Here is a 26,088-nt window from a genome sequence, read left to right on the forward strand (position 1 = left end):
TTTTATATTTCGGTTTGGTTACACAAATCGATTTGTTTGAAATTTAAACAAGTAACTATTTTCATTTTAGTTTTAGAGTAAACATAACAAAAAATAATGAGATTCTAAATTTTCAGCCTTATAACCAAGACATTAACCAAGAAAAAATCATAAACTTGCAAGCATAATAACATATAAATAGCAAAAAAAGAGCTTGACAACTTGTGCAAGCATACAAATCCGCCAACACCATATTAAATATACCAAATTAATAATCCAGCATCTTGCAACTTGTAAGCAGACAAGCATAATAACTCTGTTTGCATCCTAAAAAAAACCAAAAAAAAAAACTCTAATTTGTACAGGCTAAGATCAAAGAACAAACAAAATTATGGGTGGAGGCAATGGCCAAAAGGCAAAGATGGCTCGTGAGAAGAGCACCGAAAAGATGAAAGACCAAAAGGGAAGTCAGCTTGAGGCCAACAAGAAGGCCATGAATATCCAGTGCAAGGTGTGCATGCAGACATTCATTTGCACCACTTCTGAAGTTAAATAAATATTACTTTACTATTAAGTATTAAGCATATATATAGTTAGACTATTAGAGTATTAGTCATTAGTGGCATATAAATTCGGTTTGTTCCGGTCAGTTCGGTTGATAATTGAAGCCAACCGTATCCGAACCGTTAAACCGTAATATTCTACAATTGCATTTGTAAATCGAAATCGAAATCGAGATCGAATTGTATTATCCAAATTGAATTATCCGAATTTTTTTTAATCGTTTCGGAAATTCAGGTTGAACCGATTTCTGCACAGGCCTAGTTCATATCTTGCATGTAAGAATCCATGGAATGCAAAGTATGTGTTTTCATTGATTACAGACAAATTCTCAATAATCACAAGGGCATATACAAACATGGTACATCATAGTACATGAACTTAGGGTTATCATGAATATGGCTAAAACCCTAGTTTTGGTGAACTCTTGTATAATCATGGAGGAAAATAGTGTAGGGAAGAACAAGAATGTTTTCACACTAGATAGAAACCCTACATACCTGTAAACGCTCTAAAACTTTTGATAGAATTCCAAAAGCTTAGACCTTGAGGCTTGAGGTGGGTTTTCTTGAAAGCCCTAGGATAGGAATAATGAATTCTTATATAGCAATCATGGATACATGTTAGGCTTCACGTGGAATGATTAGAATAGACTTACCTTGGTGTATTTTAGTGGTGGGAAGAGAGAACCTTCATGCTACGACTTGAGGGTATTAAAAATAGAATAAAGACTGAAGTCTCGTATTTATAATTAAGTGAGTCGGGAAATTATACAGTCCATTTATACCGTTAGTATTTTGATATACGGTCCATATAAACTGACTATATTTAACATGGTTGAAAATTAACAATAATTACGGATTGAGATACGGTTTCTTTATACAACCACCAAGTATGGTCCATATTTAAGCATTTAATAAATTGGCAAATTCAATTGACTTAAGATTTTTCATGCTTCGATACAAATCAAAGTACGGTCCGTATAAATTTTCACGGAGGGAAGTATGGCCGGTATTCAATTATACAATCCGTATAATTGATTGCAAAAAGTGATGTTTCACTGAATTGAAACGAATTTAATTCCAACACTTCTTGTCCGGTCTTCTAAGTCTCAAATCATAAACGTGGCTTAATTTAAAGGTACGAGGTGTTACACATTCGATATCCGAAAACCACAATTCTAACTAATCTAATCCGAATTCGTATTGCGTAGGCCTCAGTAATTTAAGTATGAGACTTCTGATTAAGGGGTTAGCTTTTTTTATTACATATATGAAAGATCTTGTGCTTTTTCCCTTTTCTATGTGAAGAAAATTGCAAATTCATGATTCCCGACAATTCAAAGATTGGATTATAAAATGTCCTCTATACTAAACAGGCCTGCCACGTGGCAAGCCATGATCTGATGTCCGATATTTTTAAGGATAGCAATAGTCATCTCACGTGTCTTTACACTCAGACACACACAAAAAAAAAAAATATAGGAAAAGGAAACTGTTTCTCTTTTAAAGTTGAAGTGAAAAAGAAATGGATGAAATAAGCCACAAATTCATACAAGTGAATGGACTAAAACTTCATGTAGCTGAAATTGGGAGTGAATCTTCTTCATCTCCAGTTGTTGTATTCTTACATGGGTTTCCAGAAATATGGTATTCTTGGAGGTACCAAATGTTGGCTATTGCCAAATCTGGTTGTTTTAGAGCCATTGCCTTTGATTACAGAGGTTATGGATTGTCTGAACAGCCAGCAGAACCTGGACAGACAACATTTGTAGATCTTGTTAATGACCTCCTTGGACTTCTTGATGCCCTCAACATCCCAAAGGTACCATTCTCTTCTTACGAGTAATTACACTGTATAGCCAACTACCCAAAATAATAGTTGATAAATATATTATTTTTGTATAAAAACTAGAGTACAGAAAATATGCAAAATAGTGTAGCTTTGGCTAGGGAATGTAATTATGTTTTGCCGCCTGGGCAAATGTGTAACTTTCCCTTTTTTTTTTCCTTTTTTTTTTTTTTTTTTTAATATATATTGGGCAAAATCGTCCCATTTTGAACAGGCCTTTCGTTCGTTTTAGAGTAATATTTAGTAGGAAGGGTATTTTTGAACTATTTGACTAGTTGAAGGACATTTTTGAGTTAATTGACTAACGACAAGGGCATTTTTTGTGTCAAAAACGTAACGAAGGGTAAAATTGATGTATTTCAAATAATTCAGTTATATTTTTGAACCTTTCCAAAAATAGAATGCTATCTCATGAATGTTAGAAAAGGAAATACTACCTAGGGGTGTTCATGGTTTGGTTTAGGTCGGATATTGATTAAAAAAACATAACCAAACCAATTTAGTCGGTTTTTAAATGTCTAAAACCATAACCAAATAACCACCGGTTTGGTTATTGTCGGTTTGGTTCAGTTTGGTTCGATTTTTCGGTTTATGACTAGCAACCATGAGACTTCTCAGTAAAACATTAAAAAGTTGAAAAAGACATGTCTTTTTTTTTTGGTTCAAACGATAACTTTTAATTATAGTTTAAGGTGGAACATACATCATAGAAACATTTTCACTATTAGTGATAGTGTAGTACTCAAGTTACCCAAAGTTGTTAAACTATTACATATAGAGCTAAAAACTAACTTAGTAGTGACTGCACCATATCTTAATAGACATACCTGGAAATAAAGTAGAGCATAAGAGCTTTTAGTTGTTGTTACAAACATACATATTAATTAAACATAAAGACTACCTAAAATTAAAATGAAAATATGTGAAATAAAAAAACTTTGTGTAATGATCCCAAACTTTGAGGTAGTACTTGCAGTTTGCCCTCAATTCTCCCATTTTATTAAAAAAACTTTGTGTGATGATCCCAAACTTCAGATGTTTTTCTATCATTATCCCCAAGGCTGGGGTCTCGACTACAAGGAGTTGTTCTTTTCTATTTTTTAGGAGGATTACTCACGGAAGAAGTATTAGGGCATTACCATGTGCTTGAGGTGTAGTAAATGCTGATGTTACTGAAGTATTTTCTATAGGAACCTCCAAATCTACAACCTCTGTCCTTTTCATATGAAAAATATTAGAAGTTTAGACCTATTCAGACAAGAAAAAAGAAAGGTATAAATTCAAAAAAAAAAAAAAAAAAATCTAAATCAAATGGCTGACAAAGAAAGGCTAAAAATTTAAGTTAAAGACATTAGACTCTAACGTGAGCTTCTGTTAGTAGGTTTACACTTAACACTTAAAAGAGTTAAAAAACTTAAAGACATGAGCTTGGACATATTTTTAAAAACACGGGCCTTAAACAATCATGTGAAATAAGCAGACCAAAAATCAAATTAATGATTAAAAGGTATAAATTATTTATAATTATTTATGAAAAACTAATATTATACATATAAATAATTATAAAAATTTATGTGTATAATTTATCGGTTTGGTTCGGTTATTTATTCAGTTATTTTTTAATAGAACCATAACCAAACCAAATATTATCTGTTTTTAAAATTTAAAACCAAATCAAACCAAACCAAATGTCGGTTTTTTTATTCGGTTTGGTTTTGGTTTTAACCAAGACCGTGTACAGCCCTAAGACTACCTATATAAGTTGAAACATATGAATTAGCTACCTACTAGTAGTAAAACTAATAATATCTATAATCCTTCTTATTAAAATGGAAGAAATAAACCATAAATTCATTGAAGTGAATGGACTAAAACTTCATGTAGCTGAAATAGGAAGTGAATCTTCATCTCCAGTTGTTGTATTCTTACATGGGTTTCCAGAAATATGGTATTCTTGGAGGTATCAAATGTTGGCCATTGCCAAATCTGGTTGTTTTAGAGCCATGACTTTCGATTACAGAGGTTATGGATTGTCTGAACAGCCAGCAGAACCTGGACAGACAACATTTATAGATCTTGTTAATGACCTTCTTGGACTTCTTGATGCTCTCAACATCCCAAAGGTACCATATTTTTAGGAATAATTACATTGTATAGCCGCCCACCAAAATAATAATCGATAAATGTATATTTTTTGTATATAAAAACTAATACACAAAAAATATACACTATTTTATGCGAAACATTTACACTATTTTGTATAAAATAGCATATAGTTTTTGTATATTTGGCTAGCGAATGTAATTATGTTGGTCACCCGGTCAATTGTGTAACTTTCCCTTTTTGTTACATAGTGCAAAATCATCCAATTTCGAATAGTGTAAGGGCAAAATCGACTCTTTTTCCTTTGTTTTAGAGTAACCTTTAGTAGGAAGGGTATTTCTGAGCTTTTTGGCTAGTTGGAGGGCACTTTTGAGCTAATTGACTAACGACAAAGGCATTTTTGTGTCAAGAACGTAACAAAGGGTAAAATTGACCTATTTTAAATAGTTCAGAGGTATTTTTGACCAACAGCAACAACAACATACCCAACGTAATTCCACAGGTGGGGCCTAGGGATGGTGACGTGTACGCAAACCTAACCCCTATGTTGTGAATGTAGAGAAGTTGTTTCTGATAGACCCTCAACTCAAGTAAAGCATTTTAACGTTTGGAGGTATTTTGACCCTTTTCCCAAAATAGAATGCGATCACATGGAATGTTAGAAAAGGAAAGACTACCTATATAAGTTGGAACAAATGAAGCAACTACCTACTAGCTATGTTGCTCGGACTCGGTGTCGAGTGTCGGATACGGGTACGGATCTAGAGGTCGGATTCAGCATAATCTAAATTTTAAGATTGGGGGGTACGGATCCAGGTGCGGATACGGGTGCGGGGATTCGGCTAAAATAATTCAAAATTATAAGAAAAATAACTAAATCTATGCCTAGAAATAAAAAACAAAAATAATTTTTTATAGTTATGTTTCATTTATAATTAAATATTAATTTTTAATTAACTTGAAACTCTTCTAGACATAATAAGTATCCACTCTTCAAGAGCTCTCCGTTTCTTTCAATTTGACCTCAAATTTTTTCTCAGATTGGTCCATGGATTTGGTCAAAGTATCCAATGTTGTTTGACCAGACCCGACACGAATCCGGTGTCGGTGTCGTGTCGTGTCGGAAACGGGTGCGGTAGCAAAAGTGAAGGGTCCGAGCAACATAGCCTACTAGTAGTAAAGCTAGTAAACTCTCTAATCCTTCTTAATAACAATGGATGAAATAAACCATGAATTGGTAGAACTGAATGGACTAAAACTTCATGTAGCTGAAATTGGAAGTGAATCCTCTTCATCTCCTGTTGTTGTATTCTTACATGGGTTTCCAGAAATATGGTATTCTTGGAGGTACCAAATGTTGGCCATGGCCAAATCTGGTTGTTTTAGAGCCATTGCTTTCGATTACAGAGGTTATGGGCTGTCTGAACAGCCAGCAACCTGAAAAGACAACATTTATAGATCTTGTTAATGACCTCCTTGGACTCCTTGATGCTCTTAGCATTCCAAAGGTGCCCTTTTATTTAAGGAATAATTACGCTCCATAGCAGTCCACCAAAATAATAACATATTATATTTGTATATAAATACATAAAATATAAAACGAAAAATTTACACTATTTTGTATAAAATAGCGTATATTTTTGTATATTTGGCTATCGAATGTAATTATTTTTGGCCAACCTACCAAATGAGTAACTTTCCATTTTTGTTACATAGCGCAAAATTGTCCCATTTCGAATAGTTCAAGGGCAAAATTATCTTTTTTCACTCTTGTTTTAGAGTAATCGTTAGTAGGAAGAGTATTTTTGAGCTACTTGAGTAGTTGGAGGGTATTTTTGAGTTAATTGACTAACGACAAGGACATTTTGGTGTCAAAAACATAATGAAGGGTAAAATCGACCTATTTCAAATAGTTCAGAGGTATTCTTGATCCTTTTCCCAAAATAGAATGCTATTACATGAATGTTGGAAAAGGAAAGACTACCTATATAAGTTGGAACATATGAAGTAGCTATCTAGTAGTAGTAAAACTAATAATAGCTAAAATCCGTCTTATTGAAAATGGAAGAAATAAAGCGTAAATTCATACAAGTGAATGGACTGAAACTTCATGTAGCTGAAATAGGAAGTGAATCTTCTACATCTCCAGTTGTTGTATTCTTACATGGGTTCCCAGAAATATGGTATTCTTGGAGATACCAAATGTTGGCTATTGCCAAATCTGGGTGTGTTAGAGCCATTGCTTTTGATTACAGAGGTTATGGGTTGTCTGAAAAGCCAGATGAAACTGAAAAGACAACATTTTTAGATCTTGTTAATGACCTCCTTGGACTCCTTGATGTTCTCAGCATTCCAAAGGTACCATCCTTTTCTTAGGAATAAGTATGCTGTATATCCGCCCACCAAAATAATAGACGATAATATATAATTTTTTGTATAAAAACTAATATACAGAAAATATGCAAAATAGTGTATATTTGGCTAGCGGATGTGATTATTTTGAACCGCCCGGCCAAATGTGTAACTTTTCTTTTGTTTATATAGGGAAAAAAAAATCATCCCATTTTGAACAGTTCAATTGCAAAATTGACCCTATTTTTCTTGTTTTAGAGCAACCGTTAGTAGTGAAAGAATTATTTTCCGTAGTTTCCTTTCATTCCTTGAATTGGTTAATATACAAAAATATTCTAACCTAAAATAGGAGAGTATAAAATATTACAAAATATTCTAACCTAAATAAGAGATTACAAAATATTACAAAATATTTACATAATCTATCACACCCCCGCAGTCGAAACGGGAGGTTTACGAACGCTGAGACTGTCACGAAAATCTTCAAAAAGGACCTGAGGAAGACCTTTAGTGAAAATATCTGCAATCTGATATCGGGATGGGACATGAAGGACACGAACTTGTCCCCGCGCAACCTTCTCACGCACAAAATGAATGTCCATCTCAATATGTTTGGTGCATTGATGTTGCACCGGATTACCGGACAGATATATGGCACTCACATTGTCACAATATACCAACGTAGCCTTGCGAACCGGACAATGTAGTTCCAATAAAAGATTGCGAATCCAGCAAGACTCAGAGACAACCTTAGCCACACCTCTATACTCTGCTTCAGCGCTAGACCGAGAAAGAGTTGGTTGTCGCTTTGACGACCAAGAAATCAAGTTGTCACCCAAAAATACACAATACCCCGACGTAGAACGACGAGTGTCCGGACAACCACCCCAATCTGCATCGGTGTAGGAGACAAGGTCGGTGATCGATGAGGGGTAGAGATGCAATCCATGGTCAAGAGTGCCCTGAACATACCGCACAATTCGCTTAAGAGCATGCATATGATCGTCCCTCGAATCATGCATATGTAAGCACACCTGTTGGACAGCATATGAAATATCGGGTCTCGGTGAAAGTGAGATACTGAAGAGCACCTGCGAGACTACCTTAATGAGTGGGATCCTCATAAGGAGCACCCGAAGTAGCACTGACCTTCGGTTTTGTGTCAACCGGAGTGAGAGAGGGCTTGCAAGATGACATACCCGCGCGATCAATGATTTCCTCGGCATACTTACGTTGAGAGAGGAACATCCCCCCCTTGTGACGGGTCACAGCAATGCCAAGAAAATAATTCAAAGGACCTAAATCCTTCATAGCAATTCGGAACCAAGCCTATCCATGATGGAACGACGGAGAGCGTCTGAGGATGCAGTGAGTATAATATCATCAACATATAGTAAAATGTATGCCATTTCAGTCCCCGTATAGTAGATGAACAAAGAATTATCAGACCTGCTATTAGAGAAGCCAATAGAAAACACAAAATCTGCAAATCGTCTATACCAAGCACGTGGAGCCTGCTTAAGCCCATAGAGAGACTTACGCAATAGGCAAACATAATCAGGATGTGTGCGATCCCGAAAACCCATAGGTTGATGCATATACACAGTTTCCTTGAGCTCACCGTGAAGAAAAGCATTCTTCACATCTAGTTGATGTATAGGCCAATGCTTTGACAAAGAAAGACTAAAAATAGTGCGGATAGTTGCCGGTTTCACCACCGGACTGAACGTCTCACCACAGTCAATGCCAACCTGCTGAGTTTTGCCATCACCTACAAGTCGGGCTTTATGCCTCTCAAAATCACCATTAGACTTTTCTTTATGAGTAAAAATCCACATAGAACGAATAACATTAACATTAGGTGGATGGGGGACCAAATCCCACGTCTTATTCGTAACAAGAGCATCAAATTCATCATTCATAGCCATTTTCCAATTTGGGTCACGAAGAGCGGCCAATGGGTTACGAGGTAGAGGAGATTTCGTAACCGTGGTATGTAAGTTAAACTGACATTTAGGCTTGACAATACCTCGTTGGCTGCGGGTGACCATGGTGGGACGGGGAGTAGGGATAGGCGGTTGGACAGTGGCATGTGGAAGGGGGCTGGCAGTCGGGCTAGGGGCCTGGTGGGCAGCCTGCACGATAGGCGGTGCAGCAAGAAGAGTGGCGGAGCATGGAGAAATACGAGGTGGGGGGGGGGGGGACCAGCTGGGGCTGACGCACCGTGGGGCCAGCAGTGGTGACGGGAGGCAGTGGAGGAGGACTGCTCGGCTGGGCAGAGGACGGGGAGGCGGCAGGTCCCGATTTTTGGAGGTGATGAAAAATATAAGGGGAGATCCCTTCATCCAAAAAATCGTATGTATGGGATTGAGGAGTAGGAAAGTTAGCAAAGGGAAACCGAGTCTCATCAAAAACAACATGACGACTAAGGATGATCTTATGTGATGATAAGTCATAGCATTTGTAGCCTCTATGGTTTGATGGGTACCCCAAAAATACACAAGGTGTAGACCGGACCTGCAACTTATGAATTGTAGTTGACGGGAAAAGAGGGTAGCACAAACACCCAAAAACCCGAAGGTGAGAGTACATAGGTTCCTTTTGATATAGAGCATGGAGGGGAGACTTATGGTTCAATAACTTGATTGGTAAAATATTGAGTACGTAAGTTGTCATTTGCAATGCATGATGCCAAAAGGAAGGCGGAAGAGAAGCGTGGGCAAGAAGAGTCCGCACGAAATTATTGATAGACTGAATCTTCCTTTTGGCCTTCCCATTTTGTGAGGACGTATGAGGACAAGAAAGACGGAAAGACATCCCATTCGACTCACAAAGACGCCAAAAATCATTATTCTCATATTCTTTCCCATTATCACATTGGACATTTTTTATTTCTCGTTCAAAATGCGTTCGGACATGGGTACGAAATTCTAAGAACTTAGCAAAGACATCAGATTTCCTAGCTAAGGGAAAAGTCCATAAATATTTCGAGAAATCATCCAAGAAAAGAACATAATATCGATGACACATGGAACTTAAGACAGGAGAAGTCCATAAATCACTATGAATAATATCAAAAGGCATGCAAGTGTTCGAATTAGACGGAACAAAAGGAAACTTAATATGTTTTCCAAGCACGCAAGAACGACAAATACTAGAGCAACTAGAATTATTACATTCAATGCTTTTATTGATCCTAAGAGAATTCAAAACTGACGCTCCCGAATGACCCAAACGATCATGCCAAAGAGAAGAAGACAAAGCAGCAAAGGTGGATGGAGAATTGGCTGTGTTTGTGATGGTGGTGGTGATGGGATATAGATCGCCCCGGCTCTCACATCTCATTAGTGGCATCCCCGTTTGAAAATCCTTCACAGAAAACCCATATGGATCAAAATTAACAGTCACAGAGTTATCAGTAGTGGACTTTCTAACAGAGATTAAATTTTTAATGAGTTTTGGGGCGTGGAGGACATTTTTCAACGATAAAGGAGGGTTTGGGGGAGGCAAATGAGTATGACCACATTCGTGAATTGGAATTGAATGACCATTACCAACAACAATACCATGATGATGATTGCTCAAATTAGAATAAGACGAGAGATTACCATTCGTGGATGTCATGTGAGATGTGGCACCGGTGTCCATGTACCACTTCTGGTCCGGAGGATTCATAGTCATCGTATGCATTGCTGATTCGATGTCCGTTGGAGCATAAGACGGGGCATACATCTGCTGGTACGGGGCAACAGCAAACGCCTGCTGCGGAGGCTGGGGAGCAGGGCCGAGAATGCCCGGCTGTTTGGCCGAGGGGCCTTGCGAAGACGTCGGCCAAGTTGACGGATACGGGCAAGGTGGCACGGCCCATTGTGGCATCCATCCCCAAGCATAATTTGGAAGCTGCCACGGGTGAGGAGACGGGTGATGCGGCCAGCTGCCTGGCGGTGGCTGGGAATTTTCGCCGCTGTGACCACGGCTGCCGCCACAACTGCCTTTGCCGCCACCGTTTCCATGGCCAGTGCCGTTCCGACGGCCAGAATTGCGGCCTTTGTTGTTATTTTTGCCCCTGTTAGTCACAGCATGACCAGACGAGTGAGTATTATCAAAAAAAGAAGTCGAACCCTCACCACCTGTGGCAGCCACCATCGCCGAAGGAGTAGAGTGGGCCGCCTGCATCGCCTGTTCTCGTTCCTCCAGAACGAGTGATGAGCGCGCCTCGGTGAAAGGAGGCAATGGTTTGCTGTGGCGAATCTGCGTTCCCACACCCTTGAATGCGTCGGTGAGACCCGAAACAAGCTGAAGAACAAGGCAGGAATTGGAAACCGGAGCCCCCACATTTTTTAACCGATTGGAGATGCTCTTGAGCCTTTGACAATACGAAGACGTGTTCGGGAAGTCTTCCATCCTAGTTGTGGAAAACTCTTGTTCGAGCATGACGGCACGGGAGTTTTGATGGTCCTGGAAGATGTCACGCAAGCGATCCCAGGCTTCCATGGCCGTTGCTCCAGGTTCAAGAATAGTAGTAAGGAGGTCATTCGAAATCGTGGAATAAATCCACTGGAGCATAGTCGCATCAAGGGTCGACCAAAGTTTGTCGTCATCGGAGGGAGGGGCTGCTTGCTTTCCTTTCTCTGGTGCGATGATATGGTGTATGACCCTATGGGATTTGGCGTGGATTTTAAACAATTCTGCCCATGTACCGTATTTTGCATTCTCCATTTCAAGAACCACAGGAATGTGATTACGGATGTTGGAGACGGCGAAAGCGGGGTGGAAGGATGATTTTGAGTCGGACATGGTGGCGGAAAAAAGGGTGGCAGCCGCGACGGAGCTAGGGCAGCGGAGAGGAGAGAGGAGAGGGAAAAAAAGAAAACCCTAGACTGCTGATACCATGAAAGAATTATTTTCCGTAGTTTCCTTTCATTCCTTGAATTGATTAATATACAAAAATATTCTAACCTAAAATAGGAGAGTATAAAATATTACAAAATATTCTAACCTAAATAAGAGATTACAAAATATTTACATAATCTATCAAGTAGGACGAATATTTTTGAGCTACTTGGGTAGTTGGAGGGCATTTTTGAGTAAATTGACTAACGACAAGGGTATTTGTGAGCCAAAACAATTACGCAGGATAAAGTTGTCCTATTGCAAAATAGTTGGAAAAGGAGAGACTACCTATGTAAGTTAGAATATTAAAGTAGCTACCTACTTGTAGTAAAACCAATAAAATCTCATGTAGCTACCTACTTCTTATTTCAGTGAAAAAATGGATGAAATAAAGCATAAATTCATAGAAGTGAATGGGCTAAAACTTCATGTAGCTGAAATTGGAAGTGAATCTTCTACATCTCCAGTTGTAGTATTCTTACATGGGTTCCCTGAAATATGGTATTCTTGGAGGTATCAAATGTTGGCCATTGCCAAATCTGGTTGTTTTAGAGCCATTGCTTTCGATTACAGAGGTTATGGGTTGTCCGGAAAGCCGGGAGTACCTGAAAAAACAACATTTGTAGGTCTTGTTAATGACCTCCTTGGACTCCTTGATGCTCTCAGCATTCCAAAGGTACCATTTCTTTTATATATTTGAGCCCGTTGCCCGTTTTAGTTACTCCGTCCGGTCCATTTTACTTCCCGTCCTTACTAAAAATAGATGGTGTAAAATAGTTGTCTTTTTTCAAAACCAAGAGATAATTAATTACTATTAAATTTCATTTGCTTTTATTTTAGCGGAGGGTCTACCGGAAACAGCCTCTCTACCTCCCAAGGAAGGAGTAAGGTCCGCGTACACTCTAGCCTTCCCGGTCCCCACTCGTGTGATTACACAGTTGTTGTTGTTGTAGTTTCCATCTTTACGCTTACTCAATAAATCGGGGAGAGATTATTGTGGTGAAAAAGAGACTAGTATTAAACAGAGATCAAAGAAAGGATAATTTAGTCAAATTGCCCTTTTTGCAAATTCGAGATGGGTGCGACAGCAAAAATGAATAGTCCGCACAAGTTAGGGGGGTGTACAAAGAAAAACATGACCAGTAAAATGGATTGGAGGGAGTATTGCAATTAAATATTTGTACATTGAATGCATTTCTTAGTACAACTATGGGGTCTAAGCAAAAACTACTGAATTCGTCAAATTCTTACCTTGTATTGTGGCTCCACCTCTGCATTTATCCTTGGCATTGCAGTTCTTGGATTCTGCTTAGTTACAGAGAAATATGTTAAATAGGAAGAAAATCAGTGAACTATTTAAAATATTTGAGCCCTTTTATCTTTGGGCATTGCAGTTCTTGGATTCTGCTTAGTTGCAGAGGAATATGTTTAATAGGAAGAAAAGCACTGAGATTTTTTTATTAGTCTTCTTTATATATGTTAGTATTAGTTAAAGTTTGATGGGTTAGTATTTAAGAAGCATAATCATACGTCCAATGCAAGGAATCAATACCTTACATATGGGGTTGAAACTCCGCTCTATTGTGATCCAAAAATCGGGAGCCTCTTGCTCAAAATCCAAAATTTCTCTTAAAATTGTTGCTGGAATTCGAACTCAGCTATTTATATGCTACAGTCCCTGTGACGCAATCACGATGGCGGCCCTTGCTTCGCGGTCGTGCACAAGGCTTGATAGGATGTTGACCAGGTGAGTGCCCTTCGCGGTCGCAATCACTCTCCCGCAGCCGCGATGACTGAGAATTCACACCTTCGTGGTCGCCAAAGAGGAACCAGCACCAGGAAGATTTGCTTTTTCAGTCATCCACCAATGGTGCCGAAGTACCCCCGAGCCCCTCGAGTTGTGATCCGAGCATGTCAATAACTCCAAAAACATTATATGAACCTATGTGAAGCCTCAAATCAAGCAACGAGGGGTTGGGTTTTTACAGTCTTTAAGTGGCCTAGTTTCTCCCAATACCTGTAACTTCGCTATGCTTCTGATAACATTAATGGGAATACAAAATAAGGCATGCATGTCCTTGTACTGGTTGCTCTCCGATTTCAATCTAAATGGTCGTTTTCTGTAATGAGATATGTTAGCAGTTAATAGACTTACCCATATCCAGTTTCCTAGAGCATATGTTTGTCCTTCTGAACAGTGACATGATTGTTCAATACAAGTTTTGTGTTAGTGCTAACCAATATTGGCAGGAATATTACTGTGCAATGTGCATTACTCAGCTCATCATACTCTCGCGCTCTCTCACCCTCACAAATGTATGCGCACATTTATGTAGGCTTTTCTCGTTGGTAAAGATTTTGGAGCTTTTGTCACTTCCTTATTCGTCGTTCTGCATGAGGAGAGAGTCTCCGGATTTGTTACCATGGGGGTACCATTTATGCTCCCAGGTCCATCCGACTACGACAAATACCTTCCAGAAGGCTTCTATATCTCAAGATGGGCGGTACAGTTTTCCACTTTGCTATGTGCTTCCTTCAAAATAACATATTCTAGAATATATTGCTCGGAACTCTCCAAGACTATTGCTGTATCCATGCCGGATCCTTAAAAAATATACTCCCTCCGTCCCAATTTATGTGAAGGCGTTTGATTGGGCAGAGAGTTTAAGGGAGTTTAAGAATGAAAGAAAGACTTTTGAAACTTGTGGTCCAAAATAAGTCATAGATATTTGTATGATTATAAATTATCTCATTAAGGGTAAAATGGGGATTTTAAAGTTAAATTGTTACTAAATAGAAATGTGTCATTTTTTTTTGGACTGACTAAAAAGAAAAGAGTGTCACGTAAATTGGGACAAAGGGAGTACTACTTTAGGAGGATCCAACACGCATCCGACAACATTTTTGAAGATTCCGAGCAACATAAATTTCAGCTACCTTCACATCTATCTGAGATTCTTTTTCTTACAGGATCCAGGGCAAGCTGAAGCCGATTTTGGTCAATTTGATGCTAAAACTGTTGTAAGGAAAATCTACATCTCCTTCTCTAGAAGTGAAATACCAATAGCCGACGAAAATCAGGAAATCCTAGATTTGGTGGAACCAGGCACTCCTCTGCCCTTTTGGTTAAGTGAAAAAGATCTAGCAATCTATGGAGCTTTATACGAGAAATCAGGATTCCAGACTGCTTTGAAGGTTCCTTATAGGTATGGCTGTTCACGGAAAATCAAAAAACCGAACCAAATTGAAAATCAAATTAAAGCAAAAAATTTCTGCATATTGTTCGATGAAAAACAACGAGTTCAGTTGCAGAACTTGCTCTAGATCCACCCCTGATATGAAACTGACATGCCAACCATAAGAACTGGATCATCTCGTGCATTCCAAGATTTCCTTGCCTTCCTTCTTCTCCATGTTGATTCTAAACCATTGTCTTCCCCAACTTGTTCTCTAGCTGTGGTTACCCTGTACTTTGGCTAACATCCTACTTTTAACAGGACCAGGACAGCTCGGGCATATTGTTCCGGCCTTCGATGAAAAAAATCTATTCTTGCCTTGCAGCTTATGCTGTCAAATTAATTAATATAGTCGATTCCAACAAATATTGAACTAAAAAAATAAAATAAAAAAATTCTTAATACCGAAATTGTTTGCCATTTGAGATTGAAACAGCCAATAGGATATGTTTACAAGTATTACATTGTTTTATGCTAGTTGTTGAGGTAAATCATTGCAGGTGAAATCACAGTAAATTCAACTTTGGGATTCATTACTAATTGATTAACTATTGAACGATTTCATCGATACCATCTTAATTTAGTTTAGTATGAACTTTTTTTTTTTTTTTACTATAGGGCCATGGGCAAAGAAATGAATGTGACAGAACGAATGGTTAAAGTTCCAGCACTGTTAATAATGGGTGAGAAGGATTACGTCCTCAAATTTCCAGGAATCGAAGAATACATTAGGAGCGAAAAACTGAAAAGTTTGGCACCAAATTTGGAGATAACCTTTATGCCTGAAGGAACTCATTTTGTTCAAGAACAATCGCCTGATGAGGTTAATCAACTTCTCCGCAGCTTCCTTCACAGCAAAAGTTAAATCCTGAAACCTTCAATGATGATTTTTCGGAAGTGTTGATCTCTATCTGTTTGGACTGTTAACTGCAGTGGCGTAGCCACGTACAGTGATGGGTGGTCAGTGAACGCCCTTTGCTGAAATATTATATTGTGCATATAGAAAATGATATATATATCGAGGGTATTTAAGCGTTCTGATTAGTGTCATATTATAATACTTGTGTTTGTGTATGTGATGTATAAGCCTATGGCCCATGGTGTATACTGAAGCAGTATGTAGTTTGGAATTCTGGTACAAAAGTTGGATGTATAATGAATTGGCTTGTTTTACTATCTCCAGCCAAAGCTTGTAATGGATAAATTATACGTAGCTACATTATTGAATGGTTTGGGGGTTTTACAACAACTTCAATTTCTAAATTTTGGGAAAAGGGTCAAATATACTCATTTACTTTAATTTATTGGCTAACTTTGCCCTGTATTAGTCAAATTAGTCAAATATACCGTTCTGTTAGCCAAACCTTCTGTTAATCAAAGTAGTCAAATATACTGTTCTGTTAGCCAAAGTACACAGATATACCCTTCAACGGATGAAAAATCTCAAATCAATCAAAATTACCATTTAAATAAAAAAACCATGTCAATCACTTAGACCCGACCCGACCAATAAAATTATTTCCACCCACCCTAATATACCTCTATTGTTTGGTATTTTACGGAAGAACAGTTGTATTAATTACTTAGAAACTAATTTTACGGATAAAATAAACAAGAAATTGACTGAAGTTAATTCGCTGAAAAGGGATCAAATGGGATCATCAATTATTGATCATCAAGGATCCTTTATAAAATACCAAACAAGTTTCTGCAGTTGGATGATGAAAATGGAACCCATGACATATAAAAGTTCCCAGCAAATGGAAACAAATCAGTGGAAAGAACCCAATCATAAATGTGATGCTCTATAAATGGCTTATAAGTTGCATCAACATTTCTTTCCTAAGTGCCATTGGTAAAATCAGACCTCCGGCATAAAATTCCCTTTAGCTCGAATCATTATTTAACTTTTGGCCATGTCAAAATTAATTTTAATCTGCTCAAAGCAGAAAGCAGTGACAAAACCTTCACAAATCACAAAAACTTCAAACCTAAGTAACAACAAATGCTAACGGAGGGTATATTAGGGTGGGTGGAAATAGTTTTGTGGGTCGGGTCGGGTCGGGTCGGGTCGGGTCTAAGTGATAGGCATGGTGTTTTTTAGTTAAATGGATAATTTTGATTGATTTGGGATTTTCCATCCATTAAGGGGTATATCTGTGTACTTTGACTAACAGAGGGGTATATTTGACTGCTTTGACTAACGGATGACAAAGTTAGCCAATAAACTAAAGTAGACGGGTATATTTGACCCTTTTCCCATCTTAAAAATAATAGTTTCACTGGTTCCATCCCTTCTTCATTTTTGAATATTTCCAAACTTGAAATGTTGAATTTGGCATTCAATTTCTTAGAAAACCATATGCCAAAAGATATTGGGAATCTTGAAAACCTGAGATTTTTAAGCTTGGGAAAAAACAAGCTCATAGGATCTATCCCTATGTCTCTCTCGAAGGCCTCAAGGTTGGAGACTTTACAAATATCTAGCAACTTACTTCAAGGAAATATTCCAGAAGGAATTGGAAGTCTATACAACATGCTCGTTGTTCATACAACATAATCAACTTACGGGTTCTATACCATTCAATGTTTCTAGAATCGAAGGCATTGATTTTACAAACAATTACTTATCAGGAAATCTTCCCAATGATTTAAGCAATGGTCTCCCAAAACACAAAGGGCTTTATCTATCCACAAACAAGCTTCATGGTCATATGCCTACAAGCTTGTCAAACTGTTCAGAACTTCAAATATCGTCTCTATCAAATAATGAGTTTGATGGACCAATGCATAGTGAAATTGGAAGATTGAGCACCTTGCAGACATTATTTCTCGGAAATAACCATTTCACAGGTATGATCCTGCAGCATTATCTTATGAACACTTGTAGTATTATACCTCATTTTTTCACAAAGGATTTATTCGCACATGAACTGCAGGGATAATTCCGCAAGAATTCAGAAATCTTGTTAATTTGGTGGAGTTAGGCGCGCAGAGAAACTAGATTACCGGATTTTTCCCAATCTCCATATTCAATATCTCCTCCCTGCAAAAAATGTTACCGGGAAAGAACAATCTCAAGGGATCCTTACCATGGGAAATTGGCAACTTAACCAAGATGCAACTTTTATATCTTAATGAAAATAGGTTTAGTGGTACGTATTCCAAGTGGTAGAAAAAATTACAACTTATACTAGATTGAACCTACTAGTTAAACTCACTCGTATTTGTTCTTTCTTCATGTGTTGACAGGTGAAATACCCAAAGATATAAGCAATCTCGTGGAGTTAGAGGCACTTTAATCTTGGGTTTTATAGTTTTAGTGGTTCACTTACCATGAATCCTTCAACATATCAAGGCTGAGAATAATTACTCTTTCACTCAATAATCTATCAGGAACCCTCCCACCAAACATAGGTTCTATCTTACCCAACATTAAAAGTCCTTATCTATATTGCTTAACGAATCTTGCTGGGATTATTCCTCATTCAATCTCTAATTGTTCAAAACTTACTATTCTACAACTTTCAAATAATAAACTCACTGGCTTGATTCCAAACTCACTTGGATATTTGACTCATATACAATACTTGTGGTTGAGTGAAAACAATTTAACAATTGGTTTAGCTTTAACCAATTGCAGAGATTTGACATTTCTTAATCTACATTTGAACCCTCTGAATGGCATGTTTCCGGTCTCCATGGGGAATCTTTCCACATCATTTACAAAGTTCTCCGCCGATTTCTGCAAAATCAAAGGGCGAATTCCAAATGAACTTGGGAACTTAAGCAGCTTATTAGACCTTGATCTTCTTAGAAATTACTTGGATAGATCAACTCCCACATCAATTGGTACCTTGAGAAACCTGTAGGGCTTGTACTAGAGTGATAACAAACTTATAGGATCTATTGGAGATAATATATGCAAATTGCAGCACTTGGGTGTTATAGACTTGACTAAAAATCAACTTTCAGGATCTCTTCCTAATTGTTTAAGGAATGCTACTTCCCTTAGGGATATATATATCTAGGTTTCAACAAATTCAATTCTAATATACCAACAAGTTTGGGGAATCTGAAAGATCTACTGACTCTTAACTTACCGTAAAAAAATATGGGTGACTCTTTACCTCCAGAAATTGGAAATCTAAAGGCTATGGTACAAATAGATCTGTCAATGAATCAATTTTCAAATGGGATTCCTAGAGAAATTGAAGGTTTGCAAAATTTGTTATATCTCAAGTTGAGACACAACAAGTTGCAAGGATCTAAACCTGACTCAATAAGCAACATCGTAGGTTTGGATTTTATAGGCTTATCTCATAATAATATATCTGGAATCATTCCCAAGTCTTTAGAGAAACTTCAATACCTCAAATATTTCAATGTTTCTATTAACAAATTGTATGGTGAAATACCCTCGGGGGGTCCTTTCAAGAACCTCTCGAATCACTTTTTTCTCTTCAATGAAGAATTGTGTGGTTTTTCAAGATTTAGCGTCCCTCCACGCACCACTTCATCAAAGCATATATTAAATAGGCAAATAATTCTAGTTCTTTTTCTTCTACTGGGAATTGCACCAGTACTTGTTCCTATTACTTTTGGATTTTGTGGATAAGGTATAGAAGAGGCAAAAGGACTTCTCAGCAAGCTGATTCATTGTCTATCTCAACAAGAGGAAGAATTTCATACTATGAACTACTCCAAGCAACTGCCTTACTTTAGTAATTTTATTGGTTATGGAAGTTTTGGCACTATTTACAATGGCATTCTTAGAAATGGGACTCATATTTCAGTTAAAGTTTTCAATCGAAAATTGGAAGCAGGATTCAAGAGTTTTGATACATAATGTGAAGTTTTGCGCAACCTTCGCGTCGTAGGAATCTCATAAAAGTTATCGCTAGTTGTTCCAACCTCGATTTTAAGGCTTTAGTACTCGAGTACATGCCTAATGGAAGTCTTGATAAGTAGTTGTATTCACACAACTACTTCCTAGACATCATGCAAAAACTAAGCATAATGACAGATGTAGCATGTGCATTGGAATACCTCCACCATGGGTGCTCATCACTTGTAATTCACTGTGATTTGAAGCCTAGTAACGTCTTGTTGGACGAGAATATGGTTGTACACCTAAGTGACTTTGGCATTTCAAAACTGCTTGCTGAAGATGAAAGTGATTTATATACTAAAACATTAGCAACATTGGGTTATATTGCACCGGGTACGTTTCTTGATTATGCTTTGAACATTGATCTTCTCTTCTTTTTTGCACCAAGAAATCATATTGCATCTTTAAATCAATTGTTTGACTGTAAAGTATGGACTGGATGGATTGATATCAACAAAATGTGATGTCTATAGTTATGAGATCATGTTGATGGAAACATCTACAAGGAGAAATCCTAACGATGAAATGTTCACGGGAGATCTTAGCTTGAAGCAATAGGTGAGTTATTCACTCCCATAGGCAATAATGGACGTTGTAGATGCCAATTTGGTAACACCAACAAATAAAAAAAGGAGCTAGATGTTGTGGCATCAATCATGATAGTGGCACTAGATTGTTGTGTTGAATCTTGTAACACCCCGCATCTTGGAACTGAGTTTAAGCTCATATTATTAGAGTTCTAGTGGAAACATTGAAGGTTTGAACGTTTTGCGAAAATGGTCGATAGGCCTAGTTCGGGCAGCAATAACTCCTTGATCGGTTTGGAATTTTGGAAGGTACTATCAATGAAGTTGTAGTACGTAGAAATACCTTTCTAACGATATAAGGACCAAGCCAATCAGAGATCGGAGCAAGGAGATATGATCGTCTCAATATGGCTAATAGTAAGGCACTCGAAATCCTATAGAATCGGCTAAGTTTTCGACACGTCTGCCTTCCAGTTAAATTTCATGAAAATACGTTGGTAATTTGAGAAAACTTCCTTGATGAAAGTTGTATCCCTTTGAAATATATTTCCAACGGTATCTTACGGGGGTCAAACGGACATCTGTGCAAAGAGTTATGCCCATTTTACTGAAGCCTGTTCGCTGGAAATTTCTGCCAGCGTAACGGTGACGTTACGGACCGTAACACGTGTTACGGGCCGTAACAGTGGACCCTAACGTCCCGAAAATTTCCATAACCTCACTAGAAATTTTCACCAAGGTACGGTACCAAGTTACGGTCCGTCCTTTGTGTTACGGGACCGTAACAGTGACCGTATCTTGGTCCGTATGTACGTTTCGGGTCACCTGACTTCAGGAGGCCATAACCCTATCATAACTTGGGAATTTGGGAAAACTAAAAGAACTAAAGTTGTAGATAATTGAAATACCTTTCCAACCATAGGTTGTGGGTTCACAGGCGACATCGGGATAGGGAGATATGGACGTTTTAAGACAGAAAGGTCCCAACCCATTTTCAAGTTGGGTCAACCCATTTCCCCTTGGTATATAAGGAAAATATTAACCCTAGTAGCCCATTTTTTTCTCCAAATTCAGATTTTAGAGAGAGGAAGTGAGAGAGAAGGGAAACTAGAGAGAGAAAGTAGAGAATCAACCAAGTTTAAGGCCCCGAATCCCAAAGCTCGTGAAGGATAAATTATAGTACAAGTTGTTGTCGTCATTTTGAGCTAAAGATCGGACTTGGGGGTGTTGATTTCGTGATTACTACTCTTGAAAGGTAATGTTTCTACTCCCTAATCATTTATGGTTGTGAATTGATGAATTCTTGGGAGAATAATAATTGGGTTTGATGAAGAGAATTATATGAACTATGTTAGAATTGTTGGATTGTTGACTTGGGATTGTTGTATTCATATGGTTGATGAAGAATGATGTTAATTACATCTAATTGATATTGTAGAATTAGCTAAAAGTAATATAATGGGGATTGGGTGAAGAAAACACCATTAATGAGGGTTATAGAGCTTCATGCCCACTAAGTGTTTGATAAAATGCTTAGATGAACAAAACATGGATATTGTTGCTAATATAGAATCCCTATGGCTTGTATTGCTATAGATTGAAGTTGAAGGGATTGAAGGACATTGTGATACGCTCAAAAGCGGGAAGTAAGGTATGTAGAACTTCCATCCACATGTGGGAACCTCTACGTTCTTCCCCATGATCCGTTTCGTAAAATCTATGAAGTTCAAATCCTAGGGCATTAAACCCAACATATTGGTAGCCCGTAATTATGTATGTATGTACATGAATCCCGTATATATGTTCGTTATTGTATTCCTAACCTTCCATTACGGACATTAGGAATCCTAGCTTAATCCATGAATCATGAATTCTTCCTCATGTGTTCTCATTATGTTCATATGAAACTGCATGAGTTATTTTGCAAGTTATAAACATGTTTTCAAGTCAACTACAAATATAGGATTATGAACTATTGTATTACTCATAAATCAAGAACATGTTTACAAGCTATTTCATGAAACCATGTTTACAAGTTATTTCGTGAAATCATGATTTCAAGAAAAGTACAAGTTAATTCACGAAAGTCATAGGCTTCTTAGCCAACTATATTATTTTCATGTTCGGGAGTTGTATTAATACCAAGAAGGCTCAGATAGCCTGAAACTACGTATGCCAACGTAGGATAAGGATCGCTCCGCCCAGATAGGACGATTCCTTCATATTTTCCCCATTGAGGGATTTTGGATCCATTCATGTCATGTTCATGTCTCGTGCCCCGGCAAGGTACGAGATGGCTTAGTTGATCGGGCAGAGATCAGACTCCACGTTTCTCCCCGTGGTGGTTCATGTCGGTATTACAGACTATTACAGATTATCTCCTGCTTACAGTACTCATGATTATGTTCAGTTCCAGTACTCAGTTTCAGTTTCAATTTCATGTTTATGTACTCATGCTCATGCTCATGTTCATGCCCAGGTTTTTTTCAGTTTCAGTTCTTATCATGCTACTTCATGTCCCATGTTATTTCATTCAATTGTTTTACATACCAGTACATTCAATGTGCTGACGTCCCCTTTTTATTGCTCGGGGGGCTGCATTTCACGATGCAGGTACTGATATACAGGACGACACATCTGCTCAGTAGGACAACATTCGTATCAGCTTATGAGCCCCATCTCATTCGGGGTTTAGTCAACTTTTATCTTATGATTAATTATGCATCTAAAGGTATGCTGGGGGCCTTGTCCCAGTAAGTATGTTTTCCAGTCAGACTCATGATAGAGGTTTCATAAACTAGACAAGTCAGTTATATTATGTCAGACATTCGGAGTCGTATAGCCATTTTGGCTCACTCATGTTTAAACAAGTATTGTATTAAGTATTATGACTTACCATATTTTATAAAGGCTCATCATGCATTCACATTATAATTCCGCTCGTGTATGCCTCATGATAGTTCAGCAAGCCATGTGGTTCGCTCGATCAGATGCAGTCAGGCACCGAGTGCCGTGTTACGTCCAGGCCATGGTTCGTGGCGTGACAAAGCTTGGTATCAGAGCCTAGGTTCAAGTGTCTTAGGGAGTCTATGAAACCGTGTCCAGTGGGGTCACTTTTATATGTGTGTGCGCGCCACACATATAAACAGTTGACCACCAAGACATTCAGGATTGTCTCATTTCTTTCTACTCTAGATCGTGCCATGAAGCTTAAAGCAATAAGAAACTTCTCTTCCTCTCGAATTACGTAAGTTTCGAATGTGCAGGAGATGAACAGAAATTTCAAGGTCCAAGTAAGGATGTTTACCCATAGGGGGTACAATTGTGCAGTACTTACTGGTAAGGAATGAGACTTCAAGTGCTATTGAAAGTGGAATACAATGTAAGTTGCCCGAGAAGGGGTGTAGTGGAATGAATAGCATGTTGAATGATAATGATGTTCCTGAGAAAGGAGAATGGAATACAACAGGGAGAGGATATCAGAGAAATTAGAAAAGGAGCTAAGTCAACAGGAAAAAGGTAAATCATGGAGGATCTCAAGGGAGTGGTGGTAGACAGTTTTCTACCGGAGGTCATCAGAACCCACTCCATTTGCAGTTAAAGATTGAAAGGGAAAATAAACAGAAAAGTGTAACAGGTACAGTTTGAGTTGGACATATGAGGTAAGTTCATCATTTTTATACTGTTGTCAAAATTGGGAGCCATGTGTGGCTACGATATGATATGATATGATATATGTATATATGTTGGCCTTGTGAGGCATTGTTGGTATTTCCTGCGTGCAGGTTTTGGGATAGTAAGAAATACAGAGGAAACTCTGCCAAATTTTTCCTAGAAATAGAAGGAGAATAAGATATAAGTTCGTAATATGTCTGGAAAAGCCATGTCAACAGTAATGATAAGATTTGACTAAGTTACGAGTACGGCTGACCTTGAGAAATATAAATTGTTTTCCTATTCAGATGAACACCTTGAATGGGTGACAGTTCGGATACATCCGAATGGGTGTTAGAAACCAAGGGCTTAAGTTAAGTTCAGAGTAGAGTGATTAGTGAAAGAAGAAATCAGCTAAGCCGTAAAAGAGCAAACTACAGAAGAATAACCTTTAAGAGTTGTCAAAAAGGGGTTGTCCTAATATTTACAGTGTGAGCAGAGTTAAGTCGTTAAGATGGAGTATGCCAGTTATGAATACAGTAGCAACCCGTTCATGTAAGTAAATTTAGTTTTTCCCCATGAGAAATTGCTCAGATGTGAGTCAAAAAAAAAAAATTGTCAGTGTTGTAAAGTACAAAGAAATTACAGAAGATAAGGAATGTTAATTGCAATCCCATCAGAAGAGAAGAATTTATAAGTATAAGATGTTAGCCTTGGTCTAAGGGGGAGATGCATAAATCGCTAGTAAGTCCAGCGAGATAATTGAAGACCTGAATGGTTAGTATGAGACATGAAGAACCTCAGTTCAGTTAAGTTGGCATAATGAGATAGTCTCCATAAGGAATATGCCTCATCTTAGAGGAAATCTGAATCGAGTAGAATGATCGTCGAACGAATATTGGCAAGTTCAATTACTATCGATTAGGCGATCACAGAAAAGCTATAAGATCATGCCCAGCTATGTGTCATACGGGTAGTGCAATTGCACAAGACTCTAATCTTTAAGGTGCTCGGGGAAGACTTAGCGCACCACCGTACTATGAGTATTTTAGGAAGTATCTCAAAAAAAAATCAAGTATGGGAAGTACAACTCATGATTTTGGCAGACAAGAGAACTAAGGTGAAAGAAGTTCACTGCTTATCCAAGCTAGGAATTTAACTTTCAGACTCCGAAGTGGGTGGAGTTATTGCCCAGAACATGGCATTCCTGCTTGGTCATTTAAGTTAGAGAGAAGCAGTTTGATGATTCCTACTTGCTGCAGATGAAAGAGGGGATTCACGAATAGAAAGCCTTAGCTTTTGAACAGGAGGGAGATAATGGTACCTTGAGATATCGAGGCAGATTATGCGTTCCAGATGTTGATGGACTCAGAGAGCGAATTATGTCAGAAGCTCACAATTCCAGGTATCCCATTTACCCAGGTTCCACTAAGGTGTATCATGATATCAAGGAGATTTACTGGTGGAACGATATGAAGAAGGATGTGGCAGATTTTGTAGCTAAGTGCCCGAATTGTCAGCAGGTGAAAGCCGAACACCATAGGCCTGGTGGCTTGGCTCAGAATGTTGATATTCCTGTCTGGAAATGGGAAATGATCAATATGGGCGTTGTATCACGTCTACCTCGTTCAGCTAGGAGGCATGATTTAATTTGGGTGATTGTGGACAGACTTACGAAGTCAACGCACTTCTTGCCAGTTAAGACCACAGATTGAACAAGAAGATTATGCCAAGTCATATGTTAATGAAATTTCCATATTGTATGGGATCCTAGTGTCCATTATTTCAGATTATAGTGCTCCGTTCACAGCGAACTTCTGAAAATACTTTCAGAAAGGATTGGGTACCAAGGTGAACCTTAGCACAACTTTTCATCCTCAGACAAATGGTCAGACAGATACGCTATTCAGATCTCATGTTATAATATTCATGTTAGTTCAATACTCAGATATTTATGTCAGCTTAGTACGCAGATATCAGTCCAGTACTCACGTATTCAGTCAGCTCAGTATTCAGCTAATGCAGTATTCAGTCAGCTCAG

The 26,088-nt window shown here is 38.1% G+C and overlaps 1 protein-coding gene across 2 annotated transcripts; it reads left to right on the forward strand.

Annotated features, from left to right (window-relative positions):
- Positions 1-1,878: 1,878 nt before the first annotated feature.
- LOC132617257 (uncharacterized) lies at positions 1,879-16,224 on the forward strand. Of its 2 annotated transcripts, none has more exons than XM_060332223.1 (4): positions 1,879-2,364; positions 14,076-14,243; positions 14,710-14,945; positions 15,594-16,224. In XM_060332223.1, exons 1-4 carry the CDS (start codon positions 2,068-2,070, stop codon positions 15,838-15,840), a joined length of 948 nt encoding a protein of 315 aa, XP_060188206.1. In that variant the 5' UTR covers positions 1,879-2,067; the 3' UTR covers positions 15,841-16,224. The 2 variants fall into 2 exon arrangements, with proteins under 2 accessions (XP_060188206.1, XP_060188207.1); XM_060332224.1 differs by lacking the exon at positions 1,879-2,364 and adding an exon at positions 4,206-4,514.
- Positions 16,225-26,088: the final 9,864 nt, after the last annotated feature.

The sequence above is a fragment of the Lycium barbarum genome, chromosome 11, assembly GCF_019175385.1.
Source record: "Lycium barbarum isolate Lr01 chromosome 11, ASM1917538v2, whole genome shotgun sequence".
NCBI lineage: Eukaryota > Viridiplantae > Streptophyta > Magnoliopsida > Solanales > Solanaceae > Lycium > Lycium barbarum.

Coding starts and splice junctions, on each gene's coding strand:
- LOC132617257 (XM_060332223.1), top strand. CDS start 2,068: ATGGATGAAATAAGCCACAAATTCATACAAGTGAATGGACTAAAACTT. Junction 2,365..14,075: donor ATGCCCTCAACATCCCAAAG/GTACCATTCTCT, acceptor ACATTTATGTAG/GCTTTTCTCGTTGGTAAAGA. Junction 14,946..15,593: donor GCTTTGAAGGTTCCTTATAG/GTATGGCTGTTC, acceptor TTTTTACTATAG/GGCCATGGGCAAAGAAATGA.